General features: G+C 46.8%; 1 protein-coding gene and 1 long non-coding RNA gene across 2 annotated transcripts; both read right to left on the minus strand.

Moving 5' to 3' along the window:
* Window positions 1–10,164: 10,164 nt before the first annotated feature.
* On the minus strand, window positions 10,165–12,234 carry LOC119444792 (solute carrier family 22 member 13). The gene has a single exon (XM_037709136.1). The coding sequence runs from the start codon at window positions 12,232–12,234 to the stop codon at window positions 10,165–10,167; it is 2,070 nt and encodes a 689-aa protein (XP_037565064.1).
* Window positions 12,235–16,780: 4,546 nt separating this feature from the next.
* On the minus strand, window positions 16,781–20,109 carry LOC125944538 (uncharacterized). Its single transcript, XR_007466262.1, has 3 exons — window positions 19,337–20,109; window positions 18,426–18,627; window positions 16,781–16,894 (listed from the first exon to the last, which is right to left on the minus strand). It is a non-coding gene; the product is annotated as an uncharacterized LOC125944538 (long non-coding RNA).
* Window positions 20,110–21,144: the final 1,035 nt, after the last annotated feature.

Genomic DNA, 21,144 nt, shown 5'->3' on the forward strand with positions numbered 1-21,144 from the left:
CAGCGCGTCGTAATTGCAGCCTCCGCGATCAACTTCAGAAACATTTTCAGAGCTAATTGCGGAGGCCACGCTCCGCTGTGCTGAGTACGGTGAACGCCACCTAGGTGGCGTTGGTAGTGCTTCTTGATGCCAGCGTCCCTTCGAATGCTGGCATCGAGGCGTCGTATGCTATAGTGCCTAGAATATACTTACTATGTGCCGACCGCCGGGCGTTTCCAAGGGAGACGCTGGCACCGCCGGTGATGCCTTCCACCGGAGCCCCCAGACGGCGACACTGTTTGGGACCGTGCTAAACCGAGCGGCGCATCACGCGTCGTTTGCGCTTCTGATGCACTTCGGATGCGCGTTCGTAAGCGCAGTCGGTTGCGGCGCGTTGTAGCTTTCGAGCAAGTAGCATGTGGTGCCTCCGCATTCATTGCTGGGTTTCTTTTCTGTGCGCGTGGTTCGCACTGTGTCTGTTCACGGACGAACCGAATGTCGTCGCAGAAAACGAGGCGTAAAGACAGCACCTGTTTTGTCCCATATTGTACAACTGGATAGCGCTCAAACAACGAGCAAGTCTCATTATTCAGCGCGCCCTGTTGACCCAGAACGTTTTGCCGAGTGGGAGAAGAATATAAGAGGGCAGATCGAAGGCTAACTCTGGCGGCTGTCGCTTGTGATAAACACTTAATAATGGCTACATGAGCGCTCGTTCAAAATTAGTCGACGGTGTTTCGCCCATGAAAATGTGCCCTGTTTAATTACCGTCATTTTGGTAATTATTTAATTTATGGTAATTAGATACAACTTGGGGCGAATTAGCATTTGTGGACATGTCTCGCATATAATAGTTACGTAGAAAAAAGCTACACTTCTTCGGAAACCACCATTTTATTTATTGGTATTTTTCGCAGAAAAACCCCGTATCGTGTAGCGTTATAATGATAACTGTGCCTACGATCGTTTGTAAGTGCCACCAAATCATATTCTTTCGATTACGCTTTGCACCTCAACCAACGCTCCGCAGAACGAAACGGGCTGGGACAGCCCATTGGCGTCTGTCGCACACGGCGCCGTTGCTAGAGACGCCGCTCGGCATAGCGGTCCGTACGGCTATCGCCGTCTGGTGGCCGCCGGCGGAAGGCATCATTCTCCGTGCCACCGGAAAGCCCGCGGTCGGCACACTAGTAAGTTATTCTAGGCACTACTGCTGAACCACCGAAGCGTTTCACTGTCGGTGCGCGTTAGTGTCATAATGCAGTACTTCTCTTTTCTGCTCGTAGGCGGCGGCACCGCCCCGAGCAAGAGCGCGGGTACACGGATGAGTGTTAGATATATAAGGCGCGTCTGTGTAGCTCTCTGCAAATGCGTTTGTTGCGCGCAATGGGTTAAACGCTCGGCGATCTATCGTCGCGGACCGAGAAGTCGTGGGTTCGATTTCGAAATTTTGCATGTTTGTGGAACTTTTTCTTCTGGTTTCTTTCTTTGTATTATGTTCTATGACGTATTTCCGTGACGGAAAATACGTCAGTGAAGTCTTGGTGGACCCCGCATAAAACACTTTCGTGTTAAAAGAGATGACCAGTGCAGCTTCGGCACATTGCCTACGCTGGGCTCAATGCCAGGCCGCTTACGTCGACAGTGATGCAATTTTACCTTTTCGTGGAAGCCGCGCGCATCCCCCAAACATACAGCGCCTTGAGGGAATGGTTAGCAACGCTGTAACTGGCATATTGTTTTAGTGTCTCAGCTAGGTCCGACGATGTGACATTCGCGAGGACATCTGGTTGAAGCGCCTCAGATACACAGCGCGTGACGAAGGTAAGTCAAGTTAAAAGAAAAAAAAACAAGGAAAAGGAATTGTATTCTGGAGTTAACGTCCCGAAGCTCCGCATGAGCTATGAAGGGACACCGTAGCGAAGGGCAGCAGAGTAATTTCATATGCTGCTGTTCTTTACCGTGCACCAAAGCGTGGTACACGGGCGTTCTTGCAGTTTACCCTCTTCGTGATGCGGGCGTTCGCAGCTGAGTATCGACCCGTGGCCTCGTGTTCAGCAGCAAAGCGCCATAGTCACTGAGCCACCGCAGCCGCTAAGGAAGTGACTACAGAGTATGAGATGAATGATTTATTGGTTCTTTGATTATTGGGGTCTAATATCCCGATAAACACAAGGGCTTCGAGGGACGCCATAGCCGAGGCATCGAATTATTTTCACCACGTCTTGGAGGAGGAGGAGGAGGAGGAAACAACCACGGCTAGAAATTGCACCTTTTAAAGTGAATCTAAGCACTATATTGTTTCTTATATTTCACCAATTAAATAAATCCTAGAGTTTTACGTGCCAAAAAATCGCGACGTGAGTGGGGGTCCCCAAACAATTTTCGCCACGGGGCTCTTTAACGGCACCTAAATCTAAGTGCACGATCTTTCTAGCCTTATTCGCTGCCATCGAATGTGGTCTTACGCGCAGGGTTCGAACTGGTTGCCTCGAGCACAGCACTGGAACGCCATGACCACCTGACTACGGCAGCGGGTGCTTCAGCCTCTGAGTGAAACTAGCCGATGGTATTTTTTTTTCATGCGCCACTCATCAAAGTACCACAACATTCAGAGCTTAATAACTGCGCGAGGGTTTGGCGCTGGGATAGTTGGTTTATGCAGATTATGGCGAAACAGCGAAGACGACGGGACGGGTAAATACGGATGGAAAATGTGCTGTAAAACTAATAGATACTGGTTTTGCAATAAACGCTGACAAAACAAGCAAGCAAGCAAGCAATCAAAAAAAAAAAAAGTAAGACAAGGCCAGCTATTTCATCCAAGCTAGCGCGGGACTACATTATCAAAACAGGAACGATGTAACAGAGACGAGCGTGGAAAAGAGCACAGGGGAACACAACAAGCGAGAATAATTCCCTGCAAGTTCCTAATTTTGCCTTAGTTCTTCGCATTTTAAAATACTATCGCTAGTCGAGGAAGAGCTGTCATAGAATTCCATTTGCACGCGCAACGGCATTTTGGCATTGCCATTGTGAAATGCTACGTTTTGTTTCTTTGTAAAACAATGAAAATAAAAAAAAGTTCACAGAGAGGCATCCTTGATAACGGCTCAGATGTCTCACGCATAGAAGGGCTCCCTCGTTTCTTGTCTAAAAGCAGCGCTTTAGCCTAGGCTGTTCTCGGAAACGACATAACGAAACCTATACAATGTCGCTCGTTATTTGTCTTCGGTAACCTCGCCGTTGGACGCGTAAATTTGTGCACTGCAGGAAAAGCACTATTGTTCGCACTCATAAATAGCTTTCATGGTGTATTTATTCTTATCTATACGTAACAAAACGCTTCATTTTTCGAGGACCTATCTCTTCGCAATTGTCCAAAAATATAAAATCCGAGACAGGTTGCTTTGAACGATTCTTATTCGTTTCTTTCCGTATACATACTTCTAAAAAATGTACAACTTCTTGTCGAAGCACATATGGGATTCCGGATAAAAGATTTCCCGCACGACGTTCATTAGTGATACACTGAAGTTCTCCCAAATCAAACCTACGATGTCGTCGTAAATAGCGACAGAGTCCTTTAACTGAGGACTCTTATAGCAGACAGCACAGGTTGCTGAGCAACAGCGGCTCGTCATTTAGACTTAGTAATTTTGTTGGTGTTCAAGCACGGCATTACTCTGTTTTCCTGTGGTTTTCCATGCAAACCTAAAGTTATAAGAATACTCATGTTTCTTCTGCAGGCAACCAGGAAAAAAAAAAAAACAGGGACCGATGTGAAGACATCGTGAGGAGGCCATCCTGCAAATGTGTCCAGTTGATATCTTGCCCGCACCCCACTTGCATGAAGGCCACTTTGCAACTCCTTCCTTCATATCATCTTTTGCTTTCTTTGTAAGACGCATTGCAAATCCTTGTGATAGTAGCGCTGGCTTGAAACTATTCCGTGAATGCCCAGAATGGCATGCACCTTTTGCGAATGATCACAACATATGGGAGAATATGCGCGTATTTGCAAATGCACAGGTCTGTAACAAAAGCATCTGCCTCATCGCGGCAAACTGTGCTTTCACCTGGGCAGCACTGTAGTGTTTCATGACAGTGTTTTGGTATGATAGGCACAGCTCAGAAAGTAGCGTGTTTTATCCTGATCACAATGAATCCTCTAGTATAGCCACCAAAGCTTCATGGGAATTACCGTCGGCATACGAGTGTTTTTTACCATGTTTCAAATTGCTGCATTTTATTCTGTATTACTTTTTGACATTACATTGTGGTTGTGTGACCGCAGCTGCCAAGGGTGGCGCGCGGCCCAGTCAGGTACGTTCACTGCCTTTTGTTGCGTCCCCCAAGGCATTTCTGTAAGGAGTGTCTTGAATAAATGAAGAAGGAAAGAAAGTAAGAAAGAAAGAAAGAAAGAAAGAAGGAAAGAAAGAAAGAAAGACTCCTTTGTGCATGCACACAATCTACCCAGGAAATGTCCTTTTCACCACCATGTCACATAGCAGTTAGACCACCTGGCAGCATCAGGTTGTTCGAATGGGAAGTGCTAGTGGGTGATCTGAAAAAATAAATAGCCTGTGGCAAAACACAAGGCGTAAAATTGGGCTTCGAGAGATAAGAACTTCAAGTTTCAGAGCACAGACGCAGGGGTGCTGAAGTTGTAACGAAAAAAACTCAGAGGCGCGAATTTGAATGAATGTAAGGATTGATAAGTTACTAGGAAAGGGCGAGTAAAAAAAAACAGAGAATGTTAATTGAAGTTTAGCTCAAACAAGACGTTTGTAGGTAACTTGTTTATTAGATGAAGATGCCACGGACAGGTTGCGTCGTCTGATTCATTCTTTCTTGACTGGAATAAACACCATAAATTTGTGTTAGATAGACATTATGGGCTGCGCGTGTCATTCATGAGTGTCATCAATTGTTCACTGGAACAGCTTGCTAAATTATTTCCACGATGGAGAAAGAAATAGAGAGAAATATGGACGAAATAAAGGAGAAAGGCAGGGTGATTTGCTACCCTACAATGGGGAACGGGGTATAGTGCTGTGATTGTGTACGGTGATCATGACCGGCTGTGATGGTGTATTTGTGCTCTCTATATCTCTATCTACTTTCCTCTTATACGTTTACGGTAAACTGAGCAAGCTGGTGATAGGTCCTTCTTCCTACGGTGCAACAGCCAATACAGACACGGTATACATTGTCATTTCTTGTGTTTGTATTTGTCTATAGAGTTGTCGAAACAATGTATCACACCGTTTAGGTTACTAAACCAACATACCTCATTTATAAGGTGAACTAAGAGGCTGAGTACCTATTAGTAATCTCGAGTATTAAGGTTGAGCAACGTTTCATGCTTTTGTAAGAGATAAATGGCTCAGGCAACTCCTGCCTTTTAACAAACGTCCGGTAAAAAAAAGAAAAAAAAAGTAAAAAAAGACGAGCAAAACAAGGTCCTTGTTGGTTTTACATCTGCGGAGCCCTGATTGTGAACACTGCCAGACGCCTGAAACGCTGGAACACATATTGCGCGATTGCCCAGCACACATGCTGGAGTGAAGATCGTCGGAAAAATTCCCAAGCCAGCGTTGGCAGGCAACCACTGTCGGAGGACGCTATCCTCGGCCCATGGCCTGACACTGCAACTACAACGCGGGCAAACTAAAGCGCTGTTTAAGTTACTGCGGAACACGAAGCTAGACGAGCGGCTCTAGTAGGGCCACCGTCTAATGTACGTAAGCCCTCACCACTCTTCTTGTCATCATCATCTATCCCAGTACTATCACTCCCCTTCCCTCTTCCCCAGTACAGAGTAGCAGAACAGAGCGCACTGGCTCAGGTCGACCTCTCTGTCTTTCCTATCAATAAAATCTACCTATATCTATGTTCCTCTAGGACAAACATGTGATAACAGTGAAAAAGAGTGAAATAAAACTGATAAGTGAGCTTCATATATTTGCGCAGAACATTGAGGGAGACTTCCGACTGGCTGAGGGGCACTTCTGAAGGATTGCGGGTATTACGGATGAAATATGACCTTTGCCAGACCGCTTGGAGCACTAATTTACTAACGCCTAAGTGCCGTCACGCTAGCTTGTCTATACGGTGCTACATATGAAAGTTTTACTCAACTCTAGTGAGGCCTTTCTCAACTATAGCGAAGCTCAATCATTCCTGCTTTGTGATGCACCGCCTGCCGTCGGCGCTTCGTGTGCTGAAAATTGATTTAATTTTCTCGTTTGCGCCTTTCGCTGGGTCTTGTGTGAACCGCGCACGTGGTACTTCCTGCGCGCTGAATAATGGTCCGAGCAGCGAAAGGAACGCGCATATTTGTCAAACTTGCCTTTCGCCTTGTGTTGCACGAAAGAAAGGCGTCATCGCTAATGTTACCTTTGGAAAAAGCGAGAAAGGGAAGATATTTGTGTTTCGGTGTAAAAAAGTCCTGAATGTCGGCGCTAGTAACAACAAAAGCAAAGCAGTTATGCTCTTGTTTGAACAAGTGCAAGAAGCTGCACTGCTTTCTATGCAGAACTGCGGCTGGTAAAAAAAAAAAAAAAAAAAAAAAGGGGCATATATTCAGGAAGATACGTGCCCCTTTCAGAAGTTCATTTTTTAAAATTATAGACTATGCGACAGCTATATGCGATGACTTGTCGCATAGCTGCTATTTTACCTCGTGGTTAGTTTACAGCCACCTGGTGCACCGTACAGAGCGGCTCGGCAAGGGTCCAGGAAGAGCAGAATATATTTCGTAGCCCAAAACCCAGTTAGTTAAATATGGGATGAGTTATTCAAAGGAAGGTTGTAAACGATTGCTCCTGCACATTCAACAAACGGGTCCTGGTGTTTCTTTGTGCACATGCGTTTCTCAGGCAGGTCTGGTCTGGTTAGTCTGCACAGACATTGCAATTTTGTAGATGCTGAAAAGACAACCCTAACACTCGCACGTTGACCTATTTTCTTTAAACGGTGTGATAGGCCGTGGATATAAAAAGTGTGGAAGTGTGGAAGAAATGAATCCACGTAATTTTTCCCACACTTTAAAGTGTGGAAAAAATTACGTGGGACAAAGCGGAAGGTGCCTCAACGAGCGTTTAAGGGAACATCGGTATAATGTAGCAGAAAAGCGGGGTGGGTTCCTCGACGCTCACTGCAGGCATTGCAAGTGGGCTGATGCTGGGGCGGATGATGGTGACCGCTCGACGTGCGCTCCAGAATACAGAGACTGCTCTATCGTGGGAAGAGCACGAGGAAGAATAACTCGCGAAATTATCGAAGCAGAAATGATTGATAGGCTCGGGGATAACTGTATTTCACAACCATCACTTGCCCTTTCCCGCAAAGAACTAGCTTATCTGCGTAATGGTATGTAAAGTATTTTTTGTAAACGGCGCATGTATGATGATGTACGCGAAACAGTTGTATATATGTGTGGGTCCTTTGCTCGAAATAAATATTGTTGCAAGTTAGCGCCTGTGTGTGTCACCTCTTCTTTCGTCCTTGTCTTTTCATGCGCTATAAGCCTCACGATGTCATACCAACAAGCCCAAATCACTGCATTACAGGACTTGTCTTCTTCAAGGCGACATATGCCCATGTATTTCGTTCGACACTTTGGGAGATTGCTGCGTCGACGTCTCGTAGTGGGCAACCGCCTGGACTAGTGATTGTATTTCGACAGAGTACACGGCATAGTGCCTAAAACATAAACAAACAGCGCAGTTGTCATCTGCGCTTCGCATAAATATTGAGAGATTACAGGTTGCTCAAAATAAAAATAGCCACAGTTCTATGCCATCGCATTAGTTTTACATCCTTTCAATTAGTTACATATCCATCGCATTAGTTATATAGCTTCGCTTCACATATATCCAAGCATGCGGGCTGGATTTCTTTTATTCGCGACACCAAGTAAACTACAGAAGCAATGTGGCTTGTTGGTATTGCATGACAGATGACTAGTTGTAGCGCTAAACGGCCCAGGAGCAGAAGAATAAGGGAGACACACACGCAGCACTGCTTGTGCTTTCTTCTGCTCCTGGGCCGTTTAGCGCTACAACTAGTCATCTGTCATATTCTTTCTCTCTCTCTCTCTTTCCATCTTTCCTTCCTTCTTTCTTTCTTTGTTTGTTTCTTTCTTGTCTCTGGCTCATACCCGCATATCCCTGGCTCATACGGGCATATGCAATGCGGGTATGCGCCTCCCGTGATTTTATTATCGTTAATCGTGACGTAACTGACGATAATGCGATGTTATTGATTGTATGACCCATCACTCATGTTAGTCATACATTCGTACCCTTCCATGCCAATTTTGGCATATGCCAAGTAAAGAACAAGAGGAACGTAAACTTTATTTTCAAATCAATCGGATTTGAGTCCGGAGTCCGGCCGCGGACGCGGTTCCGAGACCTTGTCTCGTAGCGGCTTCCTCGGCTCGCTGGACGGGCCAGAGTTGTGCTGTCAGGTTCGAGCTGAGCAGTGCGGTCTTCAAGTGCGAGAGGAGGCTGGCGGTGGAAGAGACGGAGGGGTCGGCACTGCCCGAATTGTTTGTTAAATCCTGACACTCCCATAACATGTGATCAAGCGTACGAGACGCGAATTTTCGCCAGGTTTTCGATAGGGTTTTAACGTGGCACCACCACCACCACCACCGACACTTGTGAGGCAATACGAGCTTCGCTTGAAAATGAACACTGTCCTTCGGGAAGCATATCACGTCGCCTACAGAGGCGCACCGGCCGAAAAGTGGAACGGTATCGTCATTCACGGTTCGTTTGTCACCGGGTCTGAGTTTGCTGGGCGACGGACTGCATAGCAAAGCTTTCTTTACTGCAGCTTGTGCGGTACGTCGAAGTCTTTTTGCAGAATAGCGTATACGGGCTGGGCGCTCACAGAGCTTTCTTCTGAAGATTCCATTCTTTCGCATATACTTAACGCAGCCGATCGTGGTTTCGCAGTTCGCAGCGTGAATTGCGCGAACAGCTGTGTACCTTTCCTTTGCGGTCGGAGGCTCGACGCCAGCACTCGAGTTTGTACTCCGAATTAGAAATGATTTGTTGCTTTAGCTTAAGTTGGCATCCCTTGCGCGCACTGCGAGCGGCTCGCTTTCACGATGCTTTGAACTTGCTGGCGTGAAAGTTCCACGACGTGAGAGGAACGCGCAATTCTTACGAAACGAAACTATATTTGAACATAATCTTTCTTACAGTAAAGCTGTTAGCGCGACTGGAAGCGCTCAAAAAACGTTGTGTGCGTGTTTTCACTATAGTCTAAGCAGGTTCTCTTCCAAAAGCTGTCAACAACTCATTTGAATGCCATAATGTCTACTCAGGCCTTTATTCACTGCAGCTTGAAAAGTTGAGCTGGTACAGCTAGCAGGGCTCTACGTTTGTACGAGCCACGACAACTACGAATTGAGGCGCCATACGCAATGAAACTTTCAGTATTTCGGCATTTATATACTAGTCGTCACCAGCCAGCTGACGAGTTAAATCTTGACATAGGGGGAACAGGTATCCAAGATTTACCTGTTTCACCCGAGTGGCAAACTTCGTTCACATTATGGCAATTGATTTGAATCACTTGCGCAATGAAATTGTATTTATAGGTGATGGGCTGCGAACGAAACGAATGTATGCTGCAAGCGAACTGCTGCTGTATTACCATCAACATTTGGCGACGGACCTCGTTCGAAGGCAGTTCTGACGCCACACGTTTTAGCCATAAATCCACAGAATTGACGATGACACTTTTAAGTGCATAGTATTGCTGGAAACTTACACATAGGGAAGCGAAAATTGAATTTCTTAATACGTCCATGTGGCAAAGTGATTTTTCAAAGGACCAAAAAATAAAGCGTCAGTGCATAGCTTGCAGATCGCCAAATTATTCTCTACATTGCTGTAAACGGGGCAAGATGCGCGTGTCTATATATCAGCCTTAAACACGAGAGATTATCACAGCACGATTTGTAGAGCATCCGCGCTAAAACAGCGTAGATGCCTGGAATAGAGCGTATTAGATAAAACTGTCGACGCACCACAAAGGCATATTTAAGAGTCTTTGCGAAAGGTTAAACGAAGAAGTTAGTTATGCAACTAACAAAATGATGTTTAAACGATAAAACATTAACACATGCACATGATGTATTGCCGCGTAGAAAAAGGCCAGTCAACGTTCTCCTAGTGTCCGGCGTTTATCGTTGCTTTGCACTTCCAGCGATGCGATGTTTGCGTTATCAGGCACCGCTTGAGCGATTCCCGACGATGCCTCGAACGGTATGTCTGACAGCTCGTCTGGCAGAACAGTACGCTCTTTGGTGTCTGGCAGCCGAACCACCAAGAATGCAGCGGTGAGACCTAGCAGAGACACCATGACCAGAGGCAACCACGACACCTGCAAAACGTCTAGGTAGACGGCGAGTGGAGTGGCGATGCTGGCCGCTGCCGAAAAGCACGTGCACATGGCTAGGCCCGAGCAGCGCACCACTGTAGGGTACACTTCTGCTGTGTACAGCGTTAGAACGGCTTGCGATGCGTCCGTGACCACGCTCGCAAGCGTCAGCAGCGTAGCGCTGGAGACAACATTCGAATCGCCCCATGCAGCAGTCGCGAAGATGACAATTGCGGCGACGACCAGAGCCCAAGCCAGGGACGTCTTTCGGCCGACGTGCGCAGCAGAAGCCATAGCGCCCAGCTCGCCAGGGATGGACAGCAGCGCGAAGAGGGCCATGAGCGCCAGCGGATAGAACCCCAAGTAGTGAATTTTCAGCCACGTCACCTGCAACGTAAACGCAGTCACGCACCAGCAGAAGTAAAGGATGGCATTATCCTTCCAACGGCACCACAGACGCGCTGCCTCGTAGCAAGTACTCATGCGAGTACCTTCTGGGCGCTCCAATTCACGACGCTGGCGCCCCCACTGGAGGCGCACATCGAAAATGTTCTCGCCGTTGAGCGTAGCCGCACGCATGATGACTGTTTCGGCCTCATCTAGCCGGCCTCTGGCCAGCAACCAGCGTGGGGACTCCACCAGGCACGTGATCGACCGCAGCATCATGAGGCAAGGTAGCATACCGGCCAGCTGCAACGTGTACCAGCTGAACCCGGCCAACATCATTGCGGATGCGATGACGGCACCGATAACCTTGCTCAACAACACCGCCATCGCGTAGAGAGAGCGCCGCTCAGGTGCCAGAACTTCCACCACGAGCACAAAGCTCGTGTTGAAAAGCGTGGTCGTGGCGGCTCCAAGGATGAAACGCATGACTATGAACGTGTTTAGCCTGACGAACAACAGAATCACCATGACCGCCGCTTGGACAACGATCACTGTGAACTGCATCACGGGCTTTCGCCCCAGCCAGTCTGCCAATGGCCCCATGATGAGCAAAGCGCAGAAGGCGCCCATGGCGAAGGCGGCACAGCTCAGCGGCAGGTACCAAGCACGTTCGCAGACCAAGCCAAACTCCTTAACGATGGAGTAGTGATATACGGAGGGCGCGTACTCCCAGCTAGTGCACGGCACCGTGGCTACACTGGTTCCGTTCCATTCGGCATACATGCGGCACCGGCTGTAGTGGCCGTCGTCGGTGCGTGGCACCATCTGGTGTTTCCATTCTTCTGTAGACATGTTGCGCAGATTCTTGGGTCTAGCGCACCAGTGGTCGATATCGTGCTGGACACTCTGCAACGGCAGTGTCTGAAAGGGCACCATGAAGGCTACGAGCAAGCCGAAGTGAAACGTCGTCGTTTGGAAGCGACCGTTCCTGCCCACGAGAAAAGAAGCCTTCTCGCGCCGCAAGCAACTGGCCATCCTGTTGTTGATTGCATGCGGCGGTCCGGGCGAGCCATCCCGAGGCAAGCTCAGCGAAGTGCGCGACAGGGATTGCCGGCTGCGGCTAATGGACTGCACGCTATCGCGTGGCTGGCTTTGCCTACGCGATATTGAGGCAAACCCGGGCTGCTTCCCGCCTACGTCGCAGGGTGGTAGAGTGATCACGGGTGCAGTACTGGCACGCTTGTGTTGCGGAGACATCTGAAATTCTTCGGGGCTGCGGTTTACTGACAGAGAGCGGGGGCGGCCCAGCAACGGTGACAGCAGCTGCCGAGTTTTGGTTGCCCAGGAACCAGAATGGGTCTTCAAAGGGTGGGACTTCAAAACCTCCACTTCACTCAGCGACGAGCTCCGCTTCACCACTGACGGGAACGATGGCTTCCTATTTAGATGCCGGTCGGCCATACGGGAGCTTGCCGAGTGCGTACGTTGCTCCGAAGTCAGGCGTGTCTCGGACCGCGTAGCAAAAGACGTCACCGAAAGTCTAGGCTTCGGATATACGCCAATCTTCGATCTTCGAGTCGCAGAGAGCGTCGAGCACCGCGGTGACAGTGTAGCAGAAGTGGAGTTTGCTGAGGAATGCGACGATAATCGTCGGGCGGTACCAGTGGACGCGGAAATGGGGAGTACTACCTGTGCCGGCGGGGATTGAGACGGCGAAGACAAGTACGAAGGCACCGTAGCGCTGAAGGCAGCGTCGTCTGTCTGTGGTGACGCCGGAGATTGGAAAGGGGAGGACATCGACGGCGACGTAGCTTCTCGCATCGTTGACGATGCCTGCAACTCCTGGTCACGTGGTCTCGCCTTCCATGCTAGGCTTCGTTCGCTCGGCTCCTCCGTGGTCGACACAGGGAGCTCAGACGGCGGTGTCTGGAAGCCTTCGTTCTTCCGTCTTCGCTTGGAACCGTGACGTCGTAGCTTGGACATAGTCAAGCCTGCCGACGAGTCCCGTAGAGCGCGCTCTTACAGTCTCAGAGCGAAGACGACTGCTTCAACGGAGTGAGGAAGAGCTTGCTGTTGTTGTCGCCTTCAAAAGATCCTTGGTGACGTTCATCGTTCGTTGTTGCTTCTTCTTCTGATGCATGCCTCGCGGCAGTCTCGAGCCATTTCTCACTCGTCATCTTCGTTACCGTGCGCTACCATCTGCATCCGTTGCTTATTGAATGAATGCAAATATATATATATATATATATATATATATATATATATATATATAATCAACTTGGATATCTGGTAATTCTGGAGGTTTTATAATAAGGGTTAGCAGCGGAAACAAAATTATTCTCATTAAGAGAGAACATCGTTAAAACAAATTGCAGAAATGTTGTATCTCGCAGTACACAGAAGAACGACACGAAGCTGTGTGCCAATGCACATAATTCTTTTTCTGCATGCTTGTTTTCTAGCTGACTCACGTGCCACACTTAATTCTGAGCTCATCTTCGTCTTCTTCAGTATACGGCAGGCAGCTAATTCACTTAAAAATGTTGTAGAATCATATATGTGCGTAGTACTTTATTATAAAAAAATGTCACAGTTTCGCCCTAAGGGCGAAGCAATGAATGCGATAGCAACACAGCAATGTCATACGAAGTAAGGTGAGCGGCTTTGGTAGCAATATGAATTGTAGTAAACATGAGCTGATTAAGTAAGCAGGTGTGCTGCGGCGTAAGTAGACCGACATGAAGAGAGACTCGATGACCACGAGAAGGCGCGTGTGAAACGGTGGTGTTGATGAGAAAGGCTTCCCGGGGGCTGCGCGTGCGAAGGGACACACCTGGAGCGCTGCACTGCCGATCCGGGCAGCATTGCATGTGTAGCGTGCGTTGGAAAATGTCGCCCGACTATTACTAACTGAATGAACAAGCGTGGTGTGAGCGCGCACAAACAAACATGAATAGATCACACTGAATGACTGCAGACAACGACTGTCAAAACGCTGGCAGCAAGCAGATACGCCGCAGCGGGCGAAGGTACGCGCGGTCTATCGCTTCAACGGAAACTGAGCGGCGAATGCACAGCGCATAAAGGTCTGAGCAGTGTGGAGATAAGAGACGGTGCGCGCGAGCGACGAGTGACGAGCGCGATTGTTAGCAGAGTAGAAGCGCCCCCCCCCCCCCCCCCCCCCCCCCGCTTTCTCCGGCGCTGGCTTCCCGCTTCCTTGCTTGCGCGTGGGAGATTGAGTGCGTTCGCTCTCCGTGATAGCGCGCGTCCCCGCACGCTTCCGCTCGGGCATACGGCGCGCGGCGAAGATTTTATCCATACGGAACCTCACGGCGACGGCGACGACGACGGCGACGGCAGAAATCCGATTGAAGTGTCCATATAATTGCTATCGCAATAAAATATATTCGACTTAGGCAAGAAGGTTTGGGGAATGTAGTGTTCATGCTGTAACTCGTTCCCAATATAGTTGTTCACAAAGGCGATTTAAAGGTCTTAATGTGACATTCAGTAACGTAATTTCTCTCTCTCTCTTCATAAAGGTGGGCAAACTGCAATTACGCGTGCAAATAATGCGCTCATGCGAAGAACCTAAATGAACTGAAAGTGAGTGAATATTTGCATCTTTTTAGAAAATGCAGATAGTGCAATGACTCTTATGATACCCTTGGTCGAGTAACCTCAAGTGTACCATGACTAATAAAATAAAATGAATATATATTTTTGTGGAACATATTGCAATATAAGGTAAGGTTTATATAAGTGACCTATTAATGCCGATAAGCATACTGCTGTGCTGCTGCACAGCTCTGTAATTTGGGCCAATAATGAAAGAGCAGGGAAAATTTAAACAATATCAAGAAGTTCTTGTCAAATGAAAAGTGCTAGAGTTTCTTCTGAACGAGAGAAGGAGCTAGGAGGCTCTGAAAAGAAAGATCTTATAACGTAATAATTTGATGTTTATACTGCCAAGCACATTGAACCGCGACTGTCGTCAGCGTCTCGGTACCTCTACCACGTCACCGACTCTTTAAACCTTAGCACCCAACACACATATCTTCCTCTATTCTTATACTGGAAGGGCAGCGCCGTTCCTAGAGTCAAGGTGCCTCAATAGGGTGTTTCTGCAATGCCGTAGCCAGAGTTCTGTTCTTTCTGAACGTTCTTTCGGGAACGACTGGTCAGAGCCACTTTAGCGATCTTGTGTGCGATATCATGCTTGGAACTTGTGCTTCGGAAAACGGAACCACTCAGAGATAGACAACTGCTCGAAAAATGGAGACGAAGATAAAATTAAGAAAAAAAGTAAAAAAGAAACACACACTTTACTCCCGCTCTTTTCTTTTACGCCCATGCCATTTCTCGGCGAAATCCCGGAGAACATAGAGTTTCATATTACTATAACTAGAGGGCAATGTGGCGCTGCGATCGTTCAACTATCATGGGAATGATGGGAAGTACAGGCTACGGATTGGTATTCTGTTGACTGGCGAACTAGTCTACAGGTATTTTTTTGTCAGTTTTGGTTTCGCTAGTTTTGCTCCAAGCGCAGTTGCTACAATCCGCAGTGGGTAGCAGTGGGGCAGTGCGGCGCAAAACTCTCGAGCTCTCTGTATTTGTTCGGTCGCTCGAAGTAGCGATAGGGTTCTTTATTCTATGGCGATAGCGTGCTGAGCTAGCGACTGGAACGATGCTTGTGTCGCGGCGTGTTGACGAAGCCCTGACGAGAAAGCGACGGCATCGTAAAAGGTGAGAGAACGTGTTTTGACTGTTTTGACCCTGCTTTGTTAAGTGTGTTAGGTTGACGCCGTAGCGTTAGCCGCTTTATCAAACTTCAGAAGATCGAAAAGAAGGTAACATACAAGCACAGTACTCGCGGGATCGAATCCCGGCCACGGCGGCCGCACTTCGATGGGGGCGAAATGCGAAAACACCCGTGTACTAGATTGAGGTGCACGTTAAAGAACCCCAGGTGGTCCAAATTTCCGGAGTTCCCCACTACGGCGTGCCGCATAATCATGTCGTGGTTTTGGCACGTAAAACCCCATAATTATTTTTAAAGCACAGTACTACGCACATCTTCTCTGCTTAAAACCTTTAAAGCACGTAGAAAACGTGGCATATCCCCACAAATAAGTTTCAGTGGCGGATTTCATTAAAATTCCTGGGATGACTGATCGGGCCGGCGTATGCGATCATTGTAACGCGTCGCGATACTGCATCTAGTGATGGCTTACGTGTGGGATGTCTGATCGGTTGTGGTTCCGTTGTAGTGTGTCAAGTACGCTCGCTTTTACACGAGCCCATAGAAATCCGTACCAGCTACGTTCGTTAGATTATGGGGGTATGCAGCATACGTTTCCGGCGCACAACATTCATAATTATATGAAAGCTTGCAGCTTTCATTTATATTTCAGCTTGCGATTGCTCTTACTTTCCTGTCTAGTTTACTAACGCAGTGCCACTTGACTGACGGAAGAATGTTGCATGTGATAACTGAAAAAGAAAATGGTGCGTTTCAAATACTGTAGCTCAGATGAAGAAAGAAAAACACTATAGTAATGAGGTTGACCAATTCCTTGCTCATAAAATTGGTGCATTGCAAAACCTGGAAGTGTGTGGTGGTGTCGTGCTGTCATTGCTCCTTGCAATTTAACTTGGTTAATGTCCGCATGAAATTGACTCCTTATACTTTTTAGTTTAGAGATTAGTATTAACATAAATGCAGTGTGTATATGTGTCGCTGTAGTCATTCATTTTTGTAATGTTGCCAGGGTTTACATAAGATTGACAGTTCAAGGAATCGTAGCAAAAGGAAAATAGGACAATCAAGCACAGTTTTTTGGTTTGCTTGCAAAACACAGTAAGACAGACGAAATAAATTTTGTTGTTGAAAGTTAGCGCTTGTCTTCGTCTTCGTTTCTTCTCGTGTCCGTGTTTTCATGCGCTTCCTCATTTGAGCCCCGCAACTATGTCATAGTGTGCACTTCATAGAAGACCTAGATGCGAGCAACACAGCATTGAGCAACCAAAATCTTGTGCACAACGTGTTGGTTGATTACAACGCTGCCCATCCTTCCGGTGAACACATCGAGTGAGCTTCAAGTGTTGCTGCTGATGCCTTCACAAGAAATCGAGGGTAGAAGACAAAAGACAATTTTAAAAAGCATATAACAATAGTGTAGCATGTATAACAATATAAAATATTGTGTTACTAAAGTTCATCCGTGTGTGAAGGGTTTCAGTGGACGTACTAAAACAGCAAGGCCAGCTTGTTCTATTTAGTGTATTTTTCGAGGAAAATATTGGTAAAGTAAGATGTATTAGTTTCTGTAATTACTTAATGTTTTGGTAGGACAGTAATTGGTCGCTGTAGGCAATTGCAATTTTGATTTAATTATAATTTTGTTTATCTGTGCTGTGTAGAATTCTGATTGCAGCACATATAAAATCGGCCATACAATCGGCTATGTTGGTGTTTGCAGTTGCATACTATATAGCTCGACCTCATTCAATTTTGCTCAACCAGCCAATCAGTGCGCGCCTGAGGGCGAAAGGCGAACTACCGCCGAAGTGGAACGTTTCAGAATACGGCCCCAGGTTGTATATATTAACCAGAGGCCTTTTCTTAACCGCCCTTGAATTTGAATTCCCCAACTATAAATAGTTCTTAGCTAAATTTAGTTTTCACCTAGGATTATGTTATAAAATTAAGTTTTTTTGAAAATCAGATGCCATTTGACCCAGTAATCATGATACGAAACTTCAACTCATACTGTGCACAAGAATGATTCATATCTGCCTTTTATACGAATGTTTTAAAACATCCTAAGCGCAGTGTCCACCAACAGTGACATCACAGGAATGACAGGATCTCTGCCCTTTGAAGTTAGCCCAGCCTTCTCGTCCTGTGGGGCAGCATGTATGCAGTGAGGCTGAATTATACTGTTCTTTGCCATCACTTCTCTTGCAACCTAAAGCATCCCCCTCACTTTCTTCAGAACATGAATATGGTTCATGTGATATGGCTAGGATGGGGTAATTTGACAATGTGGCCTCAGTGTATGCTTCATCTGGTGATTGGCACAAGCATCACTAGCTTGACATCCCACAAGGTCACACATGCTGTTCCTGTGAAGTTACCAGTGGTATGAAGACACATGTAATTTGGCATGTGTTTGCAAGTGTTCAAGTCAAAGGAACCTATAATTTTTGCTTGTGTGCCTGAGGGGTCGAAGCTTTATACCTTGGTTATTAGATTGGAATAGACATACAAAGAAAGAAAAGGGGACAAAAATTGTGTCAGTACTCTTCAGTATTCTTGATCCCATTAGACAGTTGCTTCCCTGATAAGTTCATTCGCATGAACATAGTGAGTTCGAGACAAAAACATAATGTGAAATCATCGTTACTGTGAACTGGAGGGGTTTGCCGTGTTTTGCTAGAACATTTATATTGTGCAACATATATTCATAAATTTTGCTCTTTAATGTCAGTTTTGCTCTTCGCAGCTGCTAACAATCTTTGTGAACTTCTTTCCATGTTTCTTTAGGACCTGAGAGAGACTGACGTTTTGGGATCTGCTACACCTTTCTCTTCCCTGGTATGCAGTGAAAATAAATTGAAAGTTGAAATGAAATAAACAAACATACTTCTACCCTTGTGTTGTCACTGCTTGGTTGAAACAAAGTCGGCACTGCCCCTTCACGCAGTCGGCGTCGTTGTAGACCACCGCAAAAGTTAAATTGCTCGAAGTGGGCAGAGCACAGAGCATGACGTCTGGTTGGAGCAAAGCCTCTCAGACCCATGGCTTGAAGCCATTTTTGCAGGAGGATGGGATTGCCAATTGGAAACCTGTTTATTGAACACAAAAAGTGCAGAAAGTGGTCAGTCATCATCATCATCACCAGTCTATTTATATGTACAGTACAGGACGAGGGCCTCTCCTAGAGATTTCCAATTACCCCAGTCTTGCACTAGCCGATTCCAACTTGCACACACAAATTTTCCAATTTCATCACCTCGCCAAAATTTCTGCCGACCTCGACTGCGCTTCCCTTCACTTGGCACCCCATTCGGTAACTGTAATAGTCCAACAGTTATATGCCCTATGCATAACATGGCCTGCCCCAGTTCCTTTTTTTCTCTCTCTTAATATGAAACGGAATATCGGCTTTCCCCATTTTCTCTCTGATCCACACTGCTCTCTTCCTGACTCTTACCATTGCACCTAACAACTTTCGTTCAGTCGTTTCTTGTGTGGTCAGTACGTAGATGCAACTTTCTGCTTTCCTACAGCACTTTGGCTTCTTGTACATGCTGCTAGCCTTAAACCTGTTAAGTGTAGCTGCAGACATATGCTGGGTGTTTAATTAAGCTGCCAGTAATATTTTTTTGCTCATGATGCAGAGTGCAATGGAAAGACTGCTGACTGCTTGCATAAAGCATTTTGTTTGCTACATAGTTGCTCTTCTACTGGCTTGACAATCAAATTTGATTGAGGGCTTCATTGCATTTGTTCATTGAAATGGTTGTTTCAGGACATTTGAGAACACAAACTTACTTGTGGTAAGAAAGGTTGCTGTTTCCTGGCTGTAGTCTGCTGTCGCAAAACGGGTAAGCGCAAAGCCACGACGTAACAGTTGCTGGCGCGCACTTCAGAAGAAGCGGTACGTCAACATAAAATATAGTAAAGCATGCTCGTAAGAGGCCACAAGCGTCTAAGATAGCACTGCAGCAGATGTGTTTAAAAGTACTCGAAGGCGTTCATCAATCGTGACAGCCGATGCAGCCTTTCGAAAGAGCGAGAGAGTTCGCAAGTGCGTACCGTCTGCGAGAAAAGTTCACTTTCCCCGCGTTCGCAGCGAGCAGGCGTCGTAGCAGACGACACTTGTAACATTTCTCTCAAAGGCGCAACTCTTTTCTCATAATACAAAATTTTTATTTCCATAAATATTTGATGAGTATTTTTATATAAGCACATGCACGGTTGTTATTGCTGTTGTGAAAGTAAATAAATAATTATTCAATGGCGCTAAATCAGGCAGAACAATGCATACCCTGGTGGTAAACCATGCTTCAATCTCAAAGTCATACAAACTTTATTCAATGTATTATGCATTATATAAAACACAACATAAATAAAATTAATTTTTGCACGAAAATGTTTTAATACAGCTTCGTTTACTGCGCCGCATGCAAACGCCACCAGTTTCAAGACAGAAGTCAATCCGAAGCCTGTACTTCCCATCATTCCCATGTAGGTTGAGGCGACGTTCAGGAGAACCCCCGTAGACACTAGCGCCACTTTTCCCTCTAGGTTTTTTATTTAGAAACTCTATGCCGGAGAATTTAGTGGCCGCCACAAGGTGGCGCTATGCTTTGGAGCGATGTACGTTTTGCTTTGGAGCGATGCGACTTTCAGCCGGCGCCGCAAGGGGGCGCGACGCTCCGGAGCTTTGTGCGCAAACGCACAGACAAAGAACCTACATACGATATAGGAGAGACTATGAGTTTTTTTTTTAAACGGATGCGCCAATCGCAGCGCACGTACTAGCGCAGGCGTGCTCGCGTTCCTGCCAGGGTGAGCTACGTCACGTAATGAAGCAGCAAAGTTCCTGCGAAGCGAGCGGTGTGGTGTGGCGCTGGAATGATTAGCGGCAACGCAGCCAGCTGTGGAAGCAGACGACCCATCGAAATGCGAAAACACCTGTGTACTTAGATTTAAGTACACGTTAAAGAACCCCGGGCGGTCCAAATTATTCCGGAGTTCCCTACCATGGCGTTCCTCATAATCATATAGTGGTTTTGGCCCGTAAAACCCCATAATTTAATCTTAACATAAGGACGACGAACATGGGAGCAGTATCACGAGCACGCGCGCAAAACGAGGGGCGCCAACGAGCCAGATGCGGAAGAAGACGACGCTCGAGCCAATGCTGATGATAATAATTGTTGTACAGGCCGGTCGGTCTACTACACGGACGCGATATCCTGGAACCTAGCCCTTAACAACTTCGCTGTGAAAAAGGAATCAGCAGACTTCAACAATTCCTCCGAATATGAACTCCTTTGTGCAACAGAAGAAGGCCCTCACAACAGACACCTTCAATTTCTAAGAACACATTGTGAGGAATAGCGCTAATTCCTCGCAACATGCCGTTATACCAGCAACCTCCACCATTCCCAAGAATGACTTCCTTCCCTCGGCGCAGAGTAGCTGGCCAGAAGAATGTGCCACAGGACGGTGCCTCTGCATTTGGTGTCATTAAACTGTTCTATCTTGCTATACCTTCCGATACGCCCAACATCGTCTTCGTCCACTACACTATTGCCGGCTGTGGCCTCCAAAATACATGCACGCATGCTACC

The sequence above is a fragment of the Dermacentor silvarum genome, chromosome 3 (assembly GCF_013339745.2).
Source record: "Dermacentor silvarum isolate Dsil-2018 chromosome 3, BIME_Dsil_1.4, whole genome shotgun sequence".
Classification (NCBI taxonomy): domain Eukaryota; kingdom Metazoa; phylum Arthropoda; class Arachnida; order Ixodida; family Ixodidae; genus Dermacentor; species Dermacentor silvarum.